Source organism: Nerophis lumbriciformis, linkage group LG29 (genome assembly GCF_033978685.3).
Source record: "Nerophis lumbriciformis linkage group LG29, RoL_Nlum_v2.1, whole genome shotgun sequence".
Classification (NCBI taxonomy): Eukaryota; Metazoa; Chordata; class Actinopteri; order Syngnathiformes; family Syngnathidae; genus Nerophis; species Nerophis lumbriciformis.
This window is the reverse complement of record NC_084576.2, coordinates 27,330,001-27,353,840: the sequence shown is the minus strand read 5'-3', so window position 1 is coordinate 27,353,840 and position 23,840 is coordinate 27,330,001. Positions and strand designations below refer to the sequence as shown.

At 38.7% G+C, this 23,840-nt stretch overlaps 1 protein-coding gene across 2 annotated transcripts in view; it reads right to left on the bottom strand.

The window, feature by feature from the left end:
• LOC133572001 (A-type voltage-gated potassium channel KCND2-like) overlaps window positions 1-23,840 on the bottom strand; it is a 166,670-nt gene that overhangs the window by 6,628 nt on the left and 136,202 nt on the right. Inside the window, exons 2-5 of one of the 2 annotated variants that reach the window (XM_061924594.1) lie at window positions 11,978-12,140; window positions 11,559-11,657; window positions 10,609-10,707; window positions 1,808-2,028 (exon numbers count right to left, since the gene is read on the bottom strand). In XM_061924594.1, coding sequence (XP_061780578.1) covers window positions 1,808-2,028; window positions 10,609-10,707; window positions 11,559-11,657; window positions 11,978-12,140 — 582 coding nt within the window. The remainder of the gene's footprint in view (window positions 1-1,807; window positions 2,029-10,608; window positions 10,708-11,558; window positions 11,658-11,977; window positions 12,141-23,840) is intronic. The other variant, XM_061924595.1, reaches the window with a different exon arrangement.

Below are 23,840 nucleotides of genomic sequence, written 5' to 3'. Positions count from 1 at the left end.
TGTATATATATATGTGTATATATGTATATTTGTATATGTATATACTGTATATGTATATTCATATATATATATATATAGAGTTGAATATATATATATATATATATATATTTATATATATATATATATATACATATACATATATATATATATATATGTTCATATATTTACATATGTATATATATATGTATATTCATATATGTATACATATATATATACAAATATATATATATATATATACATACATATACAAATATATATATATATATATACAGTATATATATATAAATATATATATATATATATATACTGATAGATACATACATATATATATACATATATACATACATATATACATATATATACATACACATACATATATATACATGTATATACATACACATATATGTATATATATATATATATATATATATGTATATACATGTATATATATGTATGTGTATGTATATATATGTATATATATGTATGTATATATATATGTATGTATATATAAATATATATATATATATACATATATACATACACATACATATATATACATGTATATATATACATACATATATATATATATATATACATGTATATATATATGTATGTATATACATGTATATATATACATGTATATATATATATATATATATATATATGTATATATGTATGTATGTATGTATGTATGTATGTATATATATATATATATATATATATATGTATATACATGTATATATATGTATGTATATATATATATATATATATGTATGTATATATAAATATATATATATATATATATATATATATATACATATATACATACACATACATATATATACATGTATATATATACATACATATATATATATATATACATGTATATATATATGTATGTATATACATGTATATATATACATGTATATATATATATATATATATATATATATATATATATATGTATGTATGTATGTATGTATGTATGTATATATATATATATATATATATATGTATATATGTATGTATGTATGTATGTATATATATATATATGTATATGCATGTATATATATGTATGTGTATGTATATATATATATGTATATATGTATGTATATATATGTATATATGTATATATATATATGTATGTATATATAAATATATATATATATATATATATACATATATACATACACATACATATATATACATACATATATATATATATATATATATATATATATGTATGTATATACATGTATATATATACATGTATATATATATGTATATATGTATGTATGTATGTATGTATGTATGTATGTATATATATATATATATATATATATATATATATATATATATATATATATATATATATATATATATATATATATATATATATATATATATATATATATACATACACACACACATATATGTATATATGTATTAATTATTTTAATCAGCCTGACCTAAGCCTAGTATTTGTGTGTTTAAATAATCTTTGTGATCAACACATACATTTAAATCATTGACAAGGTTGTAAAGGTTAGATATAATAATGCAATACAATTAAAATCAACAGTAAGATGACTATTTAAGTGTTAATATTTGATTGGGCTCCGGGCCCCTCTGTAGTGGAAAAAGTGTGGCCCCGTGGTCTAAAAAGGTGAAGAACGTGTGGTTTAGTGCACAGTCTGAAAAGGAGTAGAGGGTATGAGCTGGAGTCATGTGGTGGTCCCACAAGGTCCTACCAGCATCCATCACACTCGCGCCAGGTGGTCTACGACAGGAAGAGGCCGGGTCGTACCTGTTGGCCACGGGCCTCTCTCGGATCTGGATGGTGCTCAGCTCCTGGTTGTTGGTGCTGGGCAGGCTGAAGCTGTTCTTCTTCCTGTGGCGCCGAGAGCAGCACGAGCTGAAGCCGTGTGGCGAGGAGGACAGCGAGGAACTGCGGGAGCTGGACTTTTTCATCACTGAGATCTCCATGCAGTTGGCCTGGAAGGTCTGCTCGTCCACAAACTCATGATTCTGTGACGGGGAGAAAAGGTAAGTACTTCATCTCTTACAAGCTTTTCTGCATATACCCTCATTTACCATCCACTATGTCACACTTGCATATTCCCTCATTTACCATCCACTATGTCACACTTGCATATACCCTCATTTACCAACCACTATTCAATTTGGCCCTCCACATCATTTATGTGGTCTGCAACGTTATTTAAGATGGCCTGCCATGTCATTTAAAGTGGTCTGCTACGTTATTTAAGTTGGCCCCCCACATCATTTATGTGGTCTGCAATGTTATTTAAAGTGGCCTGCCACGTCATTTGACGTGGTCTCCAACGTTATTTAAAACAGCCTGCCACTTCGTTTAATGTGGTCTACAACGTTTTTAATTTGGCCCCCCACATCATTTAAGGTGGTCTGCAACGTTATTTAAAGTGGCCTGCCACATCGTTTCTTGTGGTCTGCTACACATTTAATGTGGTCTGCAATGTTATTTAAAGTGGCCCTCCACATCATTTAATGTGGTCTGCAACGTTTTTAACTTGGCCCTCCACATCATTTAAAGTGGCCTGCCACATCGTTTCTTGTGGTCTGCCACATATATAATGTAGTCTGCAACGTTATTTAAAGTGGCCCTCCACATCATTTAACGTGGTCTGCAACGTTTTTAACTTGGCCCTCCACATCATTTAAAGTGGTCTGCCACATCATTTATTGTGGTCTGCAACGTTAATTAAATTGACCTGCCACATCATTTAATGTGGTCTGCCACATAATTTAATCTAGTCTGCAACATTTTTAAACTGGCCCTCCACAACATTTAATGTGGTCTCCCACACCATTTAAACTGGTCTGCAACTTATTTAACTTGGCCCTCCACGTCATTTAATATGGTGTGCCACACCATTTAATATGGTCTGCCACACCATTTAATGTGGTCTGCAACGTTATTTAAATTGGCCCTCCACGTCATTCAAAGTGGTCTGCCACGTCATTCAATGTGGTCTGCCACATCATTTAAAGTGGTCTGCAACGTTACTTAAAGTGGCCTGCCACATCATTCATGGTGGTCTGTCACCTCATTTAATGTGGTCTGCAACGTTTTTAATTTGGCCTTCCAGATCGTTTAACGTGGTCTGCAACATTACTTAATTTGGCCTGCCACATCATTTAACGTGGTCTGCAACGTTATTAAAGTGGCCTGCCATTTCATTTATTGTGGTCTGCCACATCATTTAATGTAGTATGCAACATTTTTAATGTGGCCCTCCACATCAATTAATGTGGTCTGCAACATCCTTTAACTTGGTCTGCAACGCTATTTAGGTGGCCTGCCACATCATTTATTGTGGCCTGTCACGTCATTTATTGCGGTCTGCCACATCATTTAATGTGGTCCTGCAACGTTATTCAAATTGGCCTGCCACATCATTTATCGTGGTCTGCAACGTTATTTACTGTGGCCTACCACACCATTTATTGTGTTCTGCAACATCATTTAATGTGGTCTGCAACGTTATTTAAAGTGGCCTACCACATCATTTATTGTGGTCTGCAACATCATTTAAAGCGGTCTGCAACGTTATTTAATGTGGCCTGTCACGTCATTTATAGCGGTCTGCCACATCATTTAATGTGGTCCTGCAACGTTATTCAAATTGGCCTGCCACATCATTTATTGTGGTCTGCAACGTTATTTAATGTGGCCTGTCACGTCATTTATTGCGGTCTGCCACATCATTTAACGTGGTCCTGCAACGTTATTCAATTTGGCCTGCCACATCATTTATTGTGGTCTGCCACAACATTTAATGTGGTCTGCAACATCATTTGTTGTGGTCTGCAACATTATTTAAGGTGGCCTGCCACATCATATAATGTGGTCTGCAACATCATTTAATGTGGTCTGCAACGTTATTTATTTGGCCTGCCACATCATTTATTGTGTTCTGCAACATCGTTTAATGTGGTCTGCAACATAATTTAATGTGGTCTGCAACATCATTTAACGTGGTCTGCAACATTATTTAAGGTGGCTTGCCACATCATTTATTGTGATCTGCCACATTATTTAATGTGGTCTACCACATCATTTAATGTGGTCTGCAACGTTATTTAAATTAGCCTGTCACGTCATTTATTGTGGTCTGCCACACCATTTAAAGTGGTCTGCAACGTTATTTAATTTGGCCTGCCACATCATTTAATGTGGTCTGCAACGTTTTTAATTTGACCTGCCACATCATTTATTGTGGTCTGCCACATTATTTAGAGTGGCCTCCACATCATTAATGTGGTCTGCAACGTTATTTAGTGTGGCCTGCCACATCATTTAATGTGGTCTGCAACGTTTTTAATTTGGCCCTCCACATCATTTAACGTGGTATGCCACATCATTTAATGTGGTCTGCAACATCATTTAAAGTGGTCTGCAACGTTATTTAACCTGGCCTGCATTATTGTGGTCTGCAACATCATTTAATGTGGTCTGCAACGTTATTTAATGTGGCCTGTCACGTCATTTATCACGGTCTGCCACATCATTTAACGTGGTCCTGCAATGTTATTCAAAATGGCCTGCCACATCATTTATTGTGGTCTGCCACATTATTTTGAGTGGCCTCCACATCATTTAACGTGGTCTGCAACCTTATTTAGAGTTGCCTGCCACATCATTTAATGTGGTCTGCAACGTTTTTAATTTGGCCCTCCACATCATTTAACGTGGTATGCCACATCATTTAATGTCGTCTGCCACATCATTTAAAGTGGCCTGCCACATCATTTAATGTGGTCTGCAACCTTATTTAAATTGGCCCTCCACATCATTTCATGTCGTCTGCCACATCATTTAAAGTGGTCTGCTACGTTATTTAAATACGGCCCGCCACTTTATTTAATGTGGTCTGCCACATTATTTAAAGTGGCCCTCCACGTCATTTAACGTGCTCTGCGACGTTTTCAAAATAAAAGCCCCCCCAGTAAAACGACACGGTGGGGGTCTGGAGGCAAAACGATCACTGCCTCCTCACAGCAGGAAGGTAAGCAGCGTTTTGTGGCCCTACAGTTGGACAAATGGCAAGGCCGACACACACGGGGGGCCAGATGTCCGCATGAAGAGCCATCTGTGCAAACATCCACTCTCAACCCCCCGTGACAAATGAGCGCGATTTGAAGGGCGCAGCTCCGCACCCAAGGAGCCTCCCAGCAGGGGGCAGCAGAGCACCGGTCTGAACCTTGGCACAGCAGCAGACACTTGATGCAAATATGTGCATTGTGGTCTTCTACATAAAGCAGCGGGGTCATTAAAAAGGAAGAACTGATTTACTGTCAAGTGTAAAACTCGTGTCGCAGCCTCGCATTTAAAAGGCTCTTAGGCCTCTAAATTATACATGGCGTAAAATCAAGCACGCCGGTTTGTTTGGCGGGAATAATCTTTCTGGCTGGCTGCGGCTTTGTTATCTTAACTTGGCGCTAAGGGGAGGAGGCGGAGAGAGAAGAAGGATGCATGAATATTCCCCAGCCCCCCATTTGCGCGCTATTTTTAACTCCTGCCGCATATGAATAGATTCCACATTTAGCACACGGGCGGGGAAAAAAAAAAAAAAAAAAAAAAAAAACTCTCTGTGGTTCTATTTGTGTGACGGGCGGGTGCTGCTGTTAATGGGCCTGCATGATGTGATGAAACGTGCCCAGAAGGAAGGCTTTCTTTGTGCACTTTCAAACGTCTTTGATCATACAAAACAAATATTGGTTCACTGTCAGAAAGTAGGAGTTGAGTCGGTCTTTATGCAGAATCCAGTACTTTTATAGGCACCGGACAAATTCTGACTGTACCACCAAACCCAAAACCTGTGAAGTCGGCACGTTGTGTAAAAAATGGTAAATAAAAACGACTATTCAATTGAATAGACTGCAAAGACAAGATATTTAACGTTCCAACTGGAAAACGTTGCTATATTTTGCTATTATTAGCTCATTTTGGAAATTTGATGCCTGCGACGTGTTTCAAAAGGTGGCACAAGTGGCAAAAAAGACTGAGAACGTTGAGGAGTGCTCGTCACAACCACTTATTTGGAACATCCCACAGGTGAACGGGCTAATTGGGAACGGGTGGGTGCCGTGATTGGGTGTAAAAGCAGCTCACAAACAAGGACGGGGCTTGTGAACAAATGCGTGAGAAAATTGTTTAAGAACAACATTTCTCAACCAGCTATTGGAAGGAATTTTTGGGATTTCACCATGTAGGGTCCGTAATATCATCAAAAGGTTCAGAGGATCTGGAGAAATCACGTGAATGCCCGTGACCTCGGATCCGTCAGGCGGTACTGCATCAAAAAGCGACATCAGTGTGCAAAGGATATCACCACGTGAAATAAGGAACACTTAAAAAAAACACTGTCAGTAACCACAGTTGGTCGCTACATCTGTAAGTGCAAGTTAAAACTCTACTATGCAAAACCAAAGCCGTTTATCAACAACACCCAGAAACGCCGCCGGCTTTGCTAGGCCTGAGCTCATCTAAAATGGACTGACGCAAAGTGGGAAAGTGTTCCGTGGTCTGACGAGTCCACATTGTTTTTGAAAACTGTGGACGTCGTGTCCTCCGGACCAAAGAGGAAAAGAACCATCCGGATTGTTCTAGGCGCAAAGTTGAAAAGCCAGCATGTGTGATGGTATGGGGGTGTATTAGTGCCCAAGGCATGGGTAACTTACACATCTGTGAAGGCACCATTAATGCAGAAAGGTACATACAGGTTTTAGAGCAACATATGTTGCCATCCAAGCAACGTTATCATGGACGCCCCTGCTTATTTCAGCAAGACGATGCCAAGCCACGTATTACAACAGCGTGGCTTCATAGTAAAAGAGTGCGGGTACTAGACTGGCCTAACTGTAGTCCAGACCTGTCTCCCATTGAAAATGTGTGGCGTATTATGAAGCCTAAAATACCACAACAAAGACCATGCATTCAGCAACACCCGGAATTTTGAGCGTCAATATTACAATTCAAGTTAGTCGTTTTTTCCCCCCCCTTCTCAATGTTCTATATTGCTGCAATACATGGGATAATTGGTTGTTAATCTTAATTTCAAATTTATATTTATATACTTTAAATAACTAGTCTGTTCAACTTGAATGTCATGAAATTCCATAAAAAGCATAATTTTTTAAATTTATTTTTAATTTTTATTTTTTACAAAAATGTGAATGTTTTGAGCACCTTTAAAGGGGAACTGCACTTTTTGGGGAATTTTTGCCTATCGTTTACAATCAATATGAAATCCATGACGACGGATGGATTTAAAAAAAATTATTTTAAATTTTCTTTTTTTTAAAGAATTTATTAATCATCCAACAAAACAATACACAACAATACCATAATAATGCAATCCAACAAAACAATACACAACAATACCATAATAATGCAATCCAACAAAACAATACACAACAATACCATAATAATGCAATCCAACAACACAATACACAACAATACCATAATAATGCAATCCAACAAAACAATACACAACAATACCATAAGAATGCAATCCAACAAAACAATACACAACAATACCATAATAATGCAATTTAACAAAACAATACACAACAATACCATAATAATGCAATCCAACAAAACAATACACAACAATACCATAATAATGCAATCCAACAAAACAATACACAACAATACCATACTAATGCAATCCAACAAAACAATACACAACAATACCATAAGAATGCAATCCAACAAAACAATACACAACAATACCATAATAATGCAATCCAACAAAACAATACACAACAATACCATAATAATGCAATCCAACAAAACAATACACAACAATACCATAAGAATGCAATCCAACAAAACAATACACAACAATACCATAATAATGCAATTTAACAAAACAATACACAACAATACCATAATAATGCAATCCAACAAAACAATACACAACAATACCATAATAATGCAATCCAACAAAACAATACACAACAATACCATACTAATGCAATCCAACAAAACAATACACAACAATACCATAAGAATGCAATCCAACAAAACAATACACAACAATACCATAATAATGCAATCCAACAAAACAATACACAACAATACCATAATAATGCAATCCAACAAAACAATACACAACAATACCATAATAATGTAATCCCAGCAACATTCAGAATAGCAATAAACAGAGCAATTGAGAGGATGGATTTTTAGAAAAATGCATTTTAACTCGTAAATAAACGTAAATAAAAATCCGCTTATCGAGAGGCCCACTATTCCACCCGTAAAATAACCATTCATAAACCGCCAACAATACTCCATTCACATTTGGCGACTTGAATATTAACAAGTATTAGTGATATTGTTATTATAAGCGCTGACGCAGACGGACTATTTATGGGCCTATGTTTACATCATCAGCTAGTGAGCTCCTTCCTCGCCTCGGAGTATCATGGAAGTTTATGCCAGATTATAAATAATGCCTCTCACCTGGATAGTAGAAGGATGAGGACGTAATCCGACAAGTTGGTACACTTTGACAGCCAATCTAGACCCGGTAATGGCGAAAAAAGACACGAAAAGATCGGCAACCGTAACCCCAACCCTAACCCTAACCCATACTTGCCAACCCTCCCGGATTTTCCGGGAGACTCCCGAAATTCAGCGCCTCTCCCGAAAACCTCCCGGGACAAATTTTCTCCCGAAAATCTCCCGAAATTCAGGCGGAGCTGGAGGCCACGCCCCCTCCAGCTCCATGCGGACCTGAGTGATGTGTTGACAGCCTGTTGTACATGCACATGTGACCCACCCATAATGTGTCACATTTTTGTGTTGATTTATTTAGTTTATTTTGTGGTTTGAATTCGTTTTTGGAGCTGTCATTACACATTTATCAGTATTCACATTGGTCAGTAGGGGGCAGTAGGGCGTTTCTTCCCAATTGAATGCTATCACCTGCAGACCAGAAGTGTCTTGTCATTCTGATGAGAGCGACCAGTCTGTGAACAATTGAAACGTCCTGTGTGCTTTTTCCTCCTGTATAACAGGTTAGTTTTGGTGAATCAACTCACTGAATAATATCCATGTGATCTTTATTAGTTTAAGTACACATTCTGATGGTGGAGCCTAACTCTAAAGTGTTTGTGAGTTGTAGTTTGTATTTGTGAATGAATCCAGTGCACAGCTGCAGTAATCAATACAAAAAGGCGACGTGAGTACGCAATGTTTATATAGGAACTTCTGATCCTAATTCAGGCTCCCAAATTAGAGCTCCCGTTTTCTTATTGATTTTATAATGTATATTTGTATAATGTGTGTGTTCTGAAATAGTGACAGAGAATAGAACAAGGATGGACAATTCAACCCTTAACTCAACAATGAGTAGATGAGTGTTATGTGTGTGTATATGTGTAAATAAATGAACACTGAAATTCAAGTATTTCTTTTATTTATATATATATATATATATATATATATATATATATATATATATATATATATATATATATATATATATATATATATATATATATAAATATATATATTATATATATATATATATATATATATATAATAAAATATATATGTATATATATATATATATGTATATATATATATATATATATATATATATATATATATATATATATATATATATATATAGCTAGAATTCACTGAAAGTCAAGTATTTCTTATATATATATATATATATATATATATATATATATATATATATGTATCTTAACCACGCCCCCAACCACGCCACCCGCCCCACCCCCGACCACGCCCCCCGGCCCCCACTCCCCACCTCCCGAAATCGGAGGTCTCAAGGTTGGCAAGTATGCCCTAACCCTAACCCTAACCCTAACCCTATAATGTATATAAAACCTTAATGGAGCTGTTTGGATGTTTTTTTTAAGCACTTTATAAGCAGAATAGAGCGACCCTTACAGGCTACATTGTATGCAGACTTTTGATCGCATTTATTTAATGTTTAGAATGCATAAAAAAGTAAAAACATGTGTCCTTGTCTTACATAAGGATTGTGAATGATGGGCAAAATTCCCAAAAAAGTGCAGTTCCCTCGGGACTAGTATATGTTAAAATGTCAACAACACCCGCTGCTAATCGTGAGTCATAATTAGCATCGAGCAGCTTTATCAAACGCAGATTTTGCTCCCATACTTGTTACTTGTTCACAGTCAACTCATTAATAGTATTAATGCTGGCTCCTTACCGCCTTACAACATTGGTTCTGTTACTGCTGTGTCGTGCTATATTGTTACTAAATGTTACTAAAAGAGAGCTGCATATCTTTTCCACATCGTCTCATGCACTCCAATCTCCCCAATTATCGCCTGCTTCCAATTAACACGTTCTATTTGCGCTATAGCTGACAAAACTCTGCGTCTATGTTTAGAGCATTTACAGCTAGCTTCCACCACTTAGGCACGGAAATAGGGTAAGCTTACGGTAGCAGTTCGTTGTCATGCCAACAATCTGCCCGACCAATGAGCAACCAGCTGTAGATTTGGTATGAGCTGCCGTTGGATATATGTTTTGAGGTGAAGAAAATAGATTACCGTGGTCTTCTCCAGGCAGTGCAGCAGATGATGATGCTGGCTCTCAAACGGAGGGCTGGAGGACTTCCCCACCAGGGCTTGTCCTGCCACCTTGGAGGCCTTGGAACACACAAAGTAGGGGGGGAAAGAAAGTGCCGATAAGCAGGTTGGGACTGTGCACACCTCAGATCTGATGCAATGACTGTCAGGCAGTGGCTAGCTCAGAGATGTAGTGGAGAGTACACAAAGCGTAGAGGCTTGAAAATGCTGCAGCCAGTCTACTGCAACCCGGTGAGGATGAGGATGCTCTAGAGATGCATGAGGAACAGTTTTTGGTGGCCATTCGGAATTTTGGCGAGAAAGGACCGCGGCAAAGTCCAATGGCGAAACAGCGGTGGCGCACCTTAGACACAGATCGACGAACACACTGCACCAAACACAGCACAGAACCGCAATCACAACAACACCACACGCACTTTTGGATGAAGCTCTGCACAGCCCTGGGATGGAAGGTGTTAGTCTGCACTACAGCCCGGGGGATGTTCTAGAAATAACACGCAGCAGATCAGAAACAGAGTTTAGAGGAGATGCAGGCCGAGCAGACGGCCTCCGGAGGCCACCTACTGTCCGGGAAGCCTTTCATTCCCTCCTTCCCCTCCAAACCCTGTTGGATAGACATGCAGAGCTGGGTCATGAGTCAGTGTGACTGGAATGTTCCCCGCCAGAAGGCCAGTGTGCCTGCCTGCTGCATGGACGGAGAGAGACTGAAAGCGTGTCAATGCTGAGAGAAGGTGCGATGCAAGAGGAGAGAGGACGATCACAAAGGAAGCGCTGAAGATGAGTGTGGCGGCATGGCCCAAACCAACCCCTGTCCCGCCCCACGTCCCGCCCACTGCCCTTCGCCCCGGACGAGCCGAGCGGCATGCAAGCGTCAGCGATGCCCCCGAGCCGCCGCTTGAACCCCCAATTACCTCCTCCAGCGAGTCGATCAGGAGCCCATTTTGTTTGTAGCGCATATAGGAACTAGTGCCCCGAATCTTCGCTGCACGGATTCTAGCGAGCCGAGATTTCTGTTTGAACAAACAGACCTCGGTTTTAGCCCTTTTGATGCCTGGCTAATTGGCTGAATCTCCCCGTGGCAGCCCCCTTCCCCCCCAGTATCTAGCGAGGAGGAACCAATGCTTGAGGAAAGGATGTCTTAGCAAACACCTTCAGCAGGGGAAAAACACACACTGACATTATTGCTCTTGATAAGATAAATATTCTTGGAAGATAGGGTTTGTTCTGCCACTGCTCTGTGTGGATAAGACAGCAACAGAAGAGGAAGGGGGAGCAGATAAAAGCCAAATAAAAAGAAGGCGATATAAGACAGCAGAAGGGGGCTTAGTACCCTCTGGGCTCGTCGCTTCTCCGCCCTCTGGCTTTGGTGGTAAATGCGGCTGAAGTTTGACACGATGACGGGGACCGGCAAGGCGATGACCAGCACCCCGCTCAGGGAACATATGGAGCCGAACACTTTCCCCACGATGGTCTTTGGCACCATGTCGCCGTACCTGAAAGGCAGGGAAAAACGGACGTTGGTTCATTGTGGTTCGAACATCAGACATCTGGGTTTGTAGGATTAGTCCGGACACTTCGACTTCCCCCTTGCCCAATTGTTAAAAACCCTGGTCCCAGAATGCCGAGCCCTGTTCCCTTCTTGTTAGTGACTGCGGCTGGTAGTTGTCTAGCTTCCTACCACATCCACCAAATCTTAACATTTTTAAATAAGTGATGCGAAGGTTCTTTGATTTCTGTTAACTTGACAGAGCCAAGTTGTACAAACTTCTTGTTAGTGATCATGATTGACCACACCCCCAAACAAAGCCATATGTACGTTCAACTAAATACTTCAATAAGATTCCATCGCGGTAACCTATCTTAGCTGCATTCGGGCGGAAGGCGGGGGTACACCCTGGACAAGTCGCCACCTCATCGCAGAGCCAAAACAGATAGACAATATTCACACACTAGAGCCAATTTAGTGTTGCCAATCAACCTATCCCCAGGGGCATGTCTTTGGAGGTGGGAAGAAGCCGGAGTACCCGGAGGGAACCCACGCAGTCACGGGGAGAACATGCAAACTCCACACAGAAAAACCCCGAGCCTGTGGATCGAACCCATGACCTTTGTATTGTTAGGTAAAAGCACTAACCACCGTGCTTCCCCCTTCAATAAGATTCCAGAATAGATTTTAACTTGATAAGGCCAAGACATAGTAACTTCATGTACAGTAGTCCGGTTTCCTCCCACATTTTGTTGTTTTTTTAAAACCTGATTAGGCAAAGCTCTTTGAAAATAGACTTTAGTGATTATGATTGACTGCAGCTGGTAGTTTCTCTTCAGATACATTACTGGCTTCCTCCCACGTCCCCAAAATAACAAAATCTACACATGAAGAGTTCAGGCGCAAAAAAACGATTAACACCATTCTGCCAATTTTGAGTTGTACACCATTCTCTACCAGGAGATGAAATTAGATTTTCCGCAAAAGCGACCTGTCTTTCGCATTTCACTGTTAAATATTTTGTTTCACCTCGCAGTGATCACTTTGTTAAAGGTTTGTTTGATATACTTTTAAAGTTTACTATTTCCCATTAAGTATTATCTTGATGTTATTTGTATTTTATCTAGTTTCGGAGTTCAAAACGAGTGTTTGGTAAAGCACCAACTTGGGGAGTGTAAATGGAAGAAAGCCAATGTGAGCAAAACCTAAAAGAGTTAGATTTTTACCAAAGACAACAATCATAAATTAATCTTTCAGCACATACACAATGTTGATATCCATAGTTATATTTTGATAAACAATCATAAATTAATCTTTCAGCGCATACACAATGTTGACATCTCTCGTTATATTTTGATAAACAATCATAAATGAATCTCTCAGCGCATACACAATATTGATATCCATAGTTATATTTTGATAAACAATCATAAATTAATCTTTCAGCGCATACACAATGTTGACATCTACAGTTATATTTTGATAAACAATCATAAAGTAATCTCTCAGCGCGAACACAATGTTGACATCTATGGTTATATTTTGATAAACAATCATAAAGTAATCTCTCAGCGCGAACACAATGTTGACATCCATAGTTATATTTTGACAAACAATTATAAATGACTCCCTCAGCGCATACACAATGTTGACATCTATAGTTATATTTTGATAAACAATCATAAATGAATATTCAGCGCATACACATTGTTGACATTTATAGTTATACTTTCATAAACAATCATAAATGAATCTCTCAGCGCATACACAATGTTGACATCTATAGTTATACTTTCATAAACAATCATAAATTAATCTCTCAGCGCATACACAATGTTGACATCTATACTTATATTTTGATAAACAATCATAAATGAATCTTTCAGCGCATACACAATGTTGACATCTGTAGTTATATTTTGACAAACAATCATAAATGAATCTTTCAGCACATACACAATGTTGACATCTATAGTTATATTTTGATAAACAATCATAAACGAATCTCTCAGCGCATACACAATGTTGACATCTAGGTTATATTTTGATAAACAATCATAAACGAATCTCTCAGCGCATACACAATGTTGACATCTAGGTTATATTTTGATAAACAATCAGAAATGAATCTTTCAGCGCATACACAATGTTGACACCTATAGTTATATTTTGATAAACAATCAGAAATGAATCTTTCAGCGCATACACAATGTTGACATCTATAGTTATATTTTGATAAACAATCAGAAATGAATCTTTCAGCGCATACACAATGTTGACATCTATAGTTATATTTTGATAAACAATCATAAATTAATCTCTCAGCACGTACACAATGTCGACATCTATAGTTATATTTTGACAAACAATCATAAATGAATCTTTCAGCGCATACACAATGTTGACATCTACAGCTACATTTTGATAAACAATCATACAGTAATCTCTCAGTGCATACACAATGTTGACATATATAGTTATATTTTGATAAACAATCAGAAATGAATCTTTCAGTGCATACACAATGTTGACATCTATAGTTATATTTTGATAAACAATCATAAATTAATCTTTCAGCACATACACAATGTTGACATCTACAGTTATATTTTGATAAACAATCATAAAGTAATCTCTCAGCGCATACACAATGTTGACATATATAGTTATATTTTGATAAACAATCATAAACGAATCTCTCAGCGCATACACAATGTTGACATCTAGGTTATATTTTGATAAACAATCATAAATTAATCTTTCACCGCATACACAATGTTGACATCTATAGTTATATTTTGACAAACAATCATACATGAATCCCTCAGCGCATACACAATGTTGACATATATAGTTATGTTTTGATAAACAATCATAAATTAATCTTTCAGCGCATACACAATGTTGACATCTATAGTATATATATATATATATATATATATATATATATATATATATATATATATATATATATATATATATATATATATATATATATATATATATATATATATATATATATATGTATCTATATATATTCCCCCCACTTCTGCTGTGTGCAAAGAAGATTAACCAACAAGGTGAAGTGGATTTAATTATTTTCTTCCTAATCATTGCAGCAACCGAGCTGTTAAAGTTAAGTGATTTCAAACTGTGAGTGCACCACAGGGCTAGTGACAGTGTGTGTGGGTGTGTGTCAGCAGGACACGGGTTGTGTTGCCCTTTTTTATGAAATAGACGATTGATCCATCACCCCCTTGTTATGTTATGTTAGTTACACGGTACTGTATAGCCCGTCATATTGTGTACAAACTTTGACTAAAATATTGACTTTTGTCAGGGCTGGAACCAACACTCATGTTTACATTGTTTCCAATGGAAACATTTAATTTAATAAACACATTTTTCAAGAACCAATTGTAAGTCGAGCTTCCACTGTATACATACCGTATTTTTCGGACTATAAGTCGCAGTTTTTTTCATAGTTTGGCCGGGCTCCAGTGCGACTTATATTAGTTTTTTACCTTCTTTATTATGCATTTTCGGCAGGTGCGACTTATACTCCGAAAAATACGGTGCATACGTTCACTTAAGTATTTTAAGTGGTTATGAAGGTGTTTTTTTTTAAAGTGACGAGGCCAAGCCTAAATAACTTTTCATTCGTGATCGCGAACAATAAAATAGTTTCTCTTCAGGCGCTCTGGCTTGCTCTTAAAGAAAAAGAAAAAGCAAGGCCAGCAACACCCGTGTCTTTCTAAGAATTTGTTATAAAAACTGCACAGGCGCTACCAAACACTTCGTCAGTGTGCAATTTTCAACCCGGAAGTGATGCACTTAAATAGTCACAGCTGTGGTCAGTCAATCGACATAATAAATGGAGAACAAATTCAAAAATGAAAGTGCACAAATAATAGACAAAATGGAAAATTGTACGAAATAAATCAAAAACTCAGTACAGTATCATAGGAAATTAAATAAATAAGCAATAAAAAAATAAATAAAGTAATACAAAATAAAATAAAAACAAATAAAGCAATACAAAAATAAATAAAGCAATAAAAAATAAATAATAATAAATACAATAAAAAACTAATAAAGTCAATCGACATAATAAATCAAGAACAAATTAAAAAATTAAAGTGCACAAATAATAGACGAAATGGAAAATTGTACAAAATAAATCAGAGACTCAGTACAGTATCATAGGAAATTAAATAAATAAGCAATAAAAAAATAAATATAGTAATACAAAATAAAATAAAAACAAATAAAGCAATACAAAAATAAATAAAGCAATAAAAAAATAAATAAAAAATAGATACAATAAAAAACAAATAAAGTCAATCGACATAATAAATCAAGAACAAATTCAAAAATTAAAGTGCACCAATAATAGACGAAATGGTAAATTGTACAAAATAAATCAGAGACTCAGTACAGTATCATAGGAAATTAAATAATCAAGCAATAAAAAAATAAATAAAGTAATAAAAAATAAATAAAGTAATACAAAATGAAATAAAAACAAATAAAGCAATACAAAAATAAATAAAAAATACATACAATAAAAAACAAATAAAGTCAATCGACATAATAAATCAAGAACAAATTCAAAAATTAAAGTGCACAAATAATAGACAAAATGGAAAATTGTACAAAATAAATCAGAGACTCAGTACAGTATCATAGGAAAGTAAATAATTAAGCAATAAAAAAATAAATAAAGTAATACAAAATAAAATAAAAACAAATAAAGCAATACAAAAATAAATAAAGCAATAAAAAAATTAATAAAAAATAGATACAATAAAAACAAATAAAGTCAATCGACATAATAAATCAAGAACAAATTCAAAAATGAAAGTGCACAAATAATAGACAAAATGGAAAATTGTACAAAATAAATCAGAGACTCAGTACAGTATCATAGGAAATTAAATAAAGCAATAAACAAATATAAAAAAGTAATACAAAATAAAATAAAAACAAATAAAGCAATAAAAAAAAATCATAGATAAAATAAAAAACAAATAAAACAATAAAAAAATAAAATATAAAACACATTCCAATAACACGCGCATTCGGATGACTGCAGACTCTATATATCATAGGTGTGAATGGTTTTCTATCTCGCCGTTCCTCCTGGATTTTACTGGCTTTTTTGTGATTGTCGCGGCCTAAAATGCCTGATTTTAAACTAAGACTTAGACAAACTTGATTGATCCACAAGGGAAATTGCTCCACACAGAGGCTCAATTACAAAGGATGGAAAGGGTAAGGCTGGGAAGGATAATGCAGGTATAAAGTAGACAAAAAAATGTACCATAGTAGCAATATAAAATATAACATATATGTAATATATACATATTATATATATATAACAAATCACAGTTACCATGTACAATATTACAGTATAGAATATTGTGGAGGGGGGCGTGGCCTGCGGGCCTGCCCCGGAACGGGGTGTGCAAGGACTGGCCTCGAAGACAGCGGCAGGTGAGTAGATGGCCCAGGTGGGCCTTGTTATCTAATCGCCTGTCGCCTTTATTAGCAGCAGCCGGAACGAGACACGGAGTTGGAGTTGGGAGCTGGAGAGAGAGCGAGCGAGAGACACATGCCTAAAACAGACTGCTGAAAAGTAATCCCGACAGTTGTGGAAAAATAAAAAGACTGTATTCAAACTGTCTACTAACAATATCACTAATACTTGTTAATATTCAGAAAATGGATGGATGGATTCAAGTCACGAAATGTAAATGGAGTATTGTAAGCGGTTTTTGAATGGTTATTTATTGCGTTTATTGGAAAATAGAGGACCTCCCATTGACTCCACTGTAAGCGGACTTTTATTTACCTTTATTTAATGTTTAGAACACATTAAAAAGAAAAAAATACCTCTTTTATCATTGTGAGTCGGCAACGTTCCGAAAAAATCATCAAAAACCGACATCAGTGTGTAAAGGTTATCACCGCATGGGCTCAGGAACACTTCAGAAAACCACTGTCAGTCACTACAGTCGCTGCACATGTAAAGTGCAAGTTAAAACTCTACTATGCAAAACGAAAGCCATTTATCAACAACACCCAGAAACGCAGACGGCTTCGCTGGGCCCGAGCTCATCTAAGATGGACTGATGCAAAGTGGAAAAGTGTCCTCTGGTCTGACGAGTCCACATTTCAAATAGTTTTTGGAAACTGTGGACGTCGTATCCTCCAGAACAAAGAGGAAAAGAACCATCCGGATTGTTATAGGCGCAAAGTTCAAAAAGCCAGCATGTGTGATGGTATGGGGGTGTATTAGTGCCCAAGGCATGGGTAACTTACACAGCTGTGAAGGCACCATTAATGCTGAAAGGTACATACAGGTTTTGAAGCAACATATGTTGCCATCCAAGCAACGTTATCATGGACGCCCCTGCTTATTTCAGCAAGACAATGCCAAGCCACGTGTTACAACAGCGTGGCTTCATATATAGGTCTTTTTTTTTGTTGTTTGTGGGAATTGGCTGGAAATGGTGGAGGACTGATTTGTATGTGCACTTTGGTAAAGAATCAGCTGGGATAGGCTCCAGCTTGCCACGGCCCTAATGAGGACATAGCAGAAAATAGAAGGGCGAATGTCAAACCTTCTTAAACATTCCCAAAAACTGGTTTCTTGATCAGGTTTTTCAAGTTATTTTTTGATAGTCTTGAAATAGTTGCGGTGACCTCGGATTTCTTCCAAAAAAAAAAAAAAAAAAAAAAGAAGTTTGAAGCGGCAAAGAGGAATAAATAAGACTTTTTCTGAAGCGCTCTCCCCGCTGGCCTACTTTCCACATGCCATTGTGATGTTCTCCTTAAATCTCCTTTCATATATAATTACGCACCTGCTGGCTGGGGCTAATTCGTTCGTGTCGTGACCAAACGTGCCAAGCATCCCCCCCGCGGTGACCTCCGTGAGCCAAAAAGCTTGCAAAAGGATAGAGGAAGTCAGGGAGGTAAAAGGACTGGGAGCAGCGGGCACGATGAACCCAGGAGATATCTGTGTAGGCTCTTTTTGTCCCCCGGCTTTTCTTGTTCGCCCTCGCACTTTCAAGCAGATCTTGCATATTGAATTGAAACCAAAGTAAAAAAATATTCCTTTTTCTTGCAATCGCCAGTCAGAATAAGGCATGGAGGTTCAAATACAAAAACAACACCAATGAAGGCGGCACGCTGTGTAAATGGTGAATAAAAACCGAATACAATGATTTGCAAATCCTTATATTCAATTGAATAGACTGCAAAGACAAGATATTTAACGTTCAAACTGGAAAACTTCCTGGTCGTGGAACTGTGGACCAGCTCTATACTCTCGGCAGGGTCCTTGAGGGTGCATGGGAGTTTGCCCAACCAGTCTACATGTGTTTTGTGGACTTGGAGAAGGCATTCGACCGTGTCCCTCGGGAAGTCCTGTGGGGAGTGCTCAGAGAGTATGGGGTATCGGACTGTCTGATTGTGGCAGTCCGCTCCCTGTGTGATCAGTGCCAGAGCTTGGTCCGCATTGCCGGCAGTAAGTCGGACACGTTTCCAGTGAGGGTTGGACTCCGCCAAGGCTGCCCTTTGTCACCGATTCTGTTCATAACTTTTATGGACAGAATTTCTAGGCGCAGTCAGGGCGTTGAGGGGATCCGGTTTGGTGGCTGCAGGATTAGGTCTCTGCTTTTTGCAGATGATGTGGTCCTGATGGCTTCATTTGGCCAGGATCTTCAGCTCTCACTGGATCGGTTCGCAGCCGAGTGTGAAGCGACTGGGATGAGAATCAGCACCTCCAAGTCCGAGTCCATGGTTCTCGCCCGGAAAAGGGTGGAGTGCCATCTCCGGGTTGGGGAGGAGATCTTGCCCCAAGTGGAGGAGTTCAAGTATCTCGGAGTCTTGTTCACGAGTGAGGGAAGAGTGGATCGTGAGATCGACAGGCGGATCGGTGCGGCGTCTTCAGTAATGCGGACGCTGTATCGATCCGTTGTGGTGAAGAAGGAGCTGAGCCGGAAGGCAAAGCTCTCAATTTACCGGTCGATCTACGTTCCCATCCTCACCTATGGTCATGAGCTTTGGGTTATGACCGAAAGGACAAGATCACGGGTACAAGCGGCCGAAATGAGTTTCCTCCGCCGGGTGGCGGGGCTCTCCCTTAGAGATAGGGTGAGAAGCTCTGTCATTCGGGGGGAGCTCAAAGTAAAGTTGCTGCTCCTCCACATCGAGAGGAGCCAGATGAGGTGGTTCGGGCATCTGGTCAGGATGCCACCCGAACGCCTCCCTAGGGAGGTGTTTAGGGCACGCCCGACCGGTAGGAGGCCGCGGGGAAGACCCAGGACACGTTGGGAAGACTATGTCTACCGGCTGGCCTGGGAACGCCTCGGGGTCCCACAGGAAGAGCTGGACGAAGTTGGCTGGGGAGAGGGAAGCCTGGGCTTCCCTGCTTATGCTGCTGCCCCCGCGACCCGACCTCGGATAAGCGGAAGAAGATGGATGGATGGATGGAAACTGGAAAACTTTGTTATTTTTTTGCAAGTATTTGCTCATGCGTCCCTCTAATAACCGCAGCTCCCCCCAGTGCACTCATGCAACCCCAGATCATGATGCTGACTCAATCGTGTTGTCAGCTATTTAGACAATGATTTTAGTGGATTTTCAAATCCATACCGCAATACGAGCTGTACACGGACCACTCCAAGGTATACCCGTTTCCTCATAGTACAAACCCCGTTTCCATATGAGTTGGGAAATTGTGTTAGATGTAAATATAAACGGAATACAATGATTTGCGAATCATTTTCAACCCATATTCAGTTGAATATGCTACAAAGACAACATATTTGAAAACAATTTTTTGTCAAATAATCATTAACTTTAGAATTTGATGCCAGCAACATGTGACAAAGAAGTTGGGAAAGATGGCAATAAATACTGATAAAGTTGAGGAATGCTCATCAAACACTTATTTGGAACATCCCACAGGTGAACAGGCTAATTGGGAACAGGTGGGTGCCGTGATTGGGTAGAAAAGTAGATTCCATGAAATGCTCAGTCATTCACAAACAAGGACGGGGCGAGGGTCACCACTTTGTCAACAAATGCGTGAGCAAATTGTTGAACAGTTTAAGAAAAACCTTTCTCAACCAGCTATTGCAAGGAATTTAGGGATTTCACCATCTACGGTCCATAAAATCATCAAAGGTTTCAGAGAATCACTGCACATAAGCAGCTAAGCCCGTGACCTTCGATCCCTCAGGCCGCACTGCATCAACAAGCGACATCAGTGTGTAAAGGATATCACCACATGGGCTCAGGAACACTTCAGAAACCCACTGTCAGTAACTACAGTTGGTCGCTACATCTGTAAGTGCAAGTTAAAACTCTACTATGCATGGCGAAAACACCGTTTATCAACAACACCCAGAAACGCCGTCGGCTTCGCTGGGCCCGAGCTCATCTAAGATGGACTGACACAAAGTGGAAAAGTGTTCTGACGAGTCCACATTTTGGAAACTGTGGACGTCGTGTCCTCCGGACCAAAGAGGAAAAGAACCATCCGGATTGTTCAAGGCGCAAAGTTCAAAATGCCAGCATGTGTGATGGTATGGGGGGTGTATTAGTGCCCAAGACATGGGTAACTTACACATCTGTGAAGGCGCCATTAATGCTGAAAGGCACATACAGGTTTTGGAGCAACATATGTTGCCGTCCAAGCAACGTTACCATGGACGCCCCTGCTTATTTCAGACAATGCCAAGTCAGGTGTCTCCCATTGAAAATGTGTGGCGCATTATGAAGCCTAACGGAGACCCCCGGACTGTTGAACAACTTAAGCTGTACATCAGGCAAGAATGGGAAATAATTCCACCTCAGTCTCCTCAGTTCCCAAACGTTTACTGAGTGTTGTTAAAAGGAAAGGCCATGTAACACAGTGGTGAACATGCCCTTTCCCAACTACTTTGGCACGTGTTGCAACCATGAAATTTCTAAGTTAATTATTATTTGCAAATGAGTTTGAACATCAAATATATTGTCTTTGCAAATCATTGTATTCCGTTTATATTTACATCTAACACAATTTCCCAACTCATATGGAAACGGGGGTTAGTAGAAGAAGACACACAGTGAGAGGGGTGTACTCACATTTGTGAGATAATGTACAATCAACACGGCCATTGATCAGCAAACCGACACTTAGCCCGATGTGGCTACAAGCAATCGAGAGCGTTCCATTAAGACAGCTGACACTTTATTGGCATGTAGGCGGGAAAGCGCTAACACTGACATCAGCTACTTTGCCACACATGTCAGCGCTTGCATGCTCCTGATTTAGTGAGACGGCCCCTTTTTTGAAAGGATTGCGTTTTCTCGACAAGAAAAGATGCACGCTAACGGCCATTTCCAGTCGGACCATGGCTTCTGGAATGGCTGATAGGGAAAAGTAAAAAATTATAATATTTGGACATTGGCCTTTTGAATGAAAACAGTGAATTATACGAAACCCCGTTTCCATATGAGTTGGGAAATTGTGTTAGATGTAAATATAAACGGAATACAATGATTTGCAAATCATTTAAGAAAAAACCTTTCTCAACCAGCTATTGCAAGGAATTTAGGGATTTCACCATCTACGGTCCGTAATATCATCAAAGGGTTCAGAGAATCTGGAGAAATCGATCCCTCAGGCGGTACTGCATCAAAAAGCGACATCAGTGTGTAAAGGATATCACCACATGGGCTAAGGAAGACTTCAGAAACCCACTGTCAGTCACTACAGTTGGTCGCTACATCTGTAAGTGCAAGTTAAAACTCTCCTATGCAAGGCGAAAACCGTTTATCAACAACACCCAGAAACGCTGCCTGCTTCGCTGGGCCCGAGCTCATCTAAGATGGACTGATACAAAATGGAAAACTGTTCTGTGGTATGGCGAGTCCACATTTTAAAGTGTTTTTGGGAACCGTGGACGTCGTGTCCTCTGGACCGAAGAGGAAAATAACCATCCGGATTGTTCTAGGTGCAAAGTTGAAAAGCCAGCATGTGTGATGGTATGGGGGTGTATTAGTGCCCAAGGCATGGGTAACTTACACATCTGCTGAAAGGTTTTGGAGAAACATATGTGGCCATCCAAGCAACATCATCATGGACGCCCCTGCTTATTTCAGCAAGACAATAAAAATATAATTTTAAATATCTTGTCTTTGCAGTCTATTCAATTGAATATAAGTTGAAAAGGATTAGCAAATCATCAAAAAGCGACATCAGTGTGTAAAGGATATCACCACATGGGCTAAGGAAGACTTCAGAAACCCACTGTCAGTAACTACAGTTGGTCGCTACATCTGTAAGTGCAAGTTAAAACTCTCCTATGCAAGGCGAAAAACCGTTTATCAACAACACCCAGAAACGCTGCCTGCTTCGCTGGGCCCGAGCTCATCTAAGATGGACTGATACAAAATGGAAAACTGTTCTGTGGTATGGCGAGTCCACATTTTTAAAGTGTTTTTGGGAACCGTGGACGTCGTGTCCTCTGGACCGAAGAAGAAAATAACCATCCGGATTGTTCTAGGTGCAAAGTTGAAAAGCCAGCATGTGTGATGGTATGGGGGTGTATTAGTGCCCAAGGCATGGGTAACTTACACATCTGCTGAAAGGTTTTGGAGAAACATATGTGGCCATCCAAGCAACATCATCATGGACGCCCCTGCTTATTTC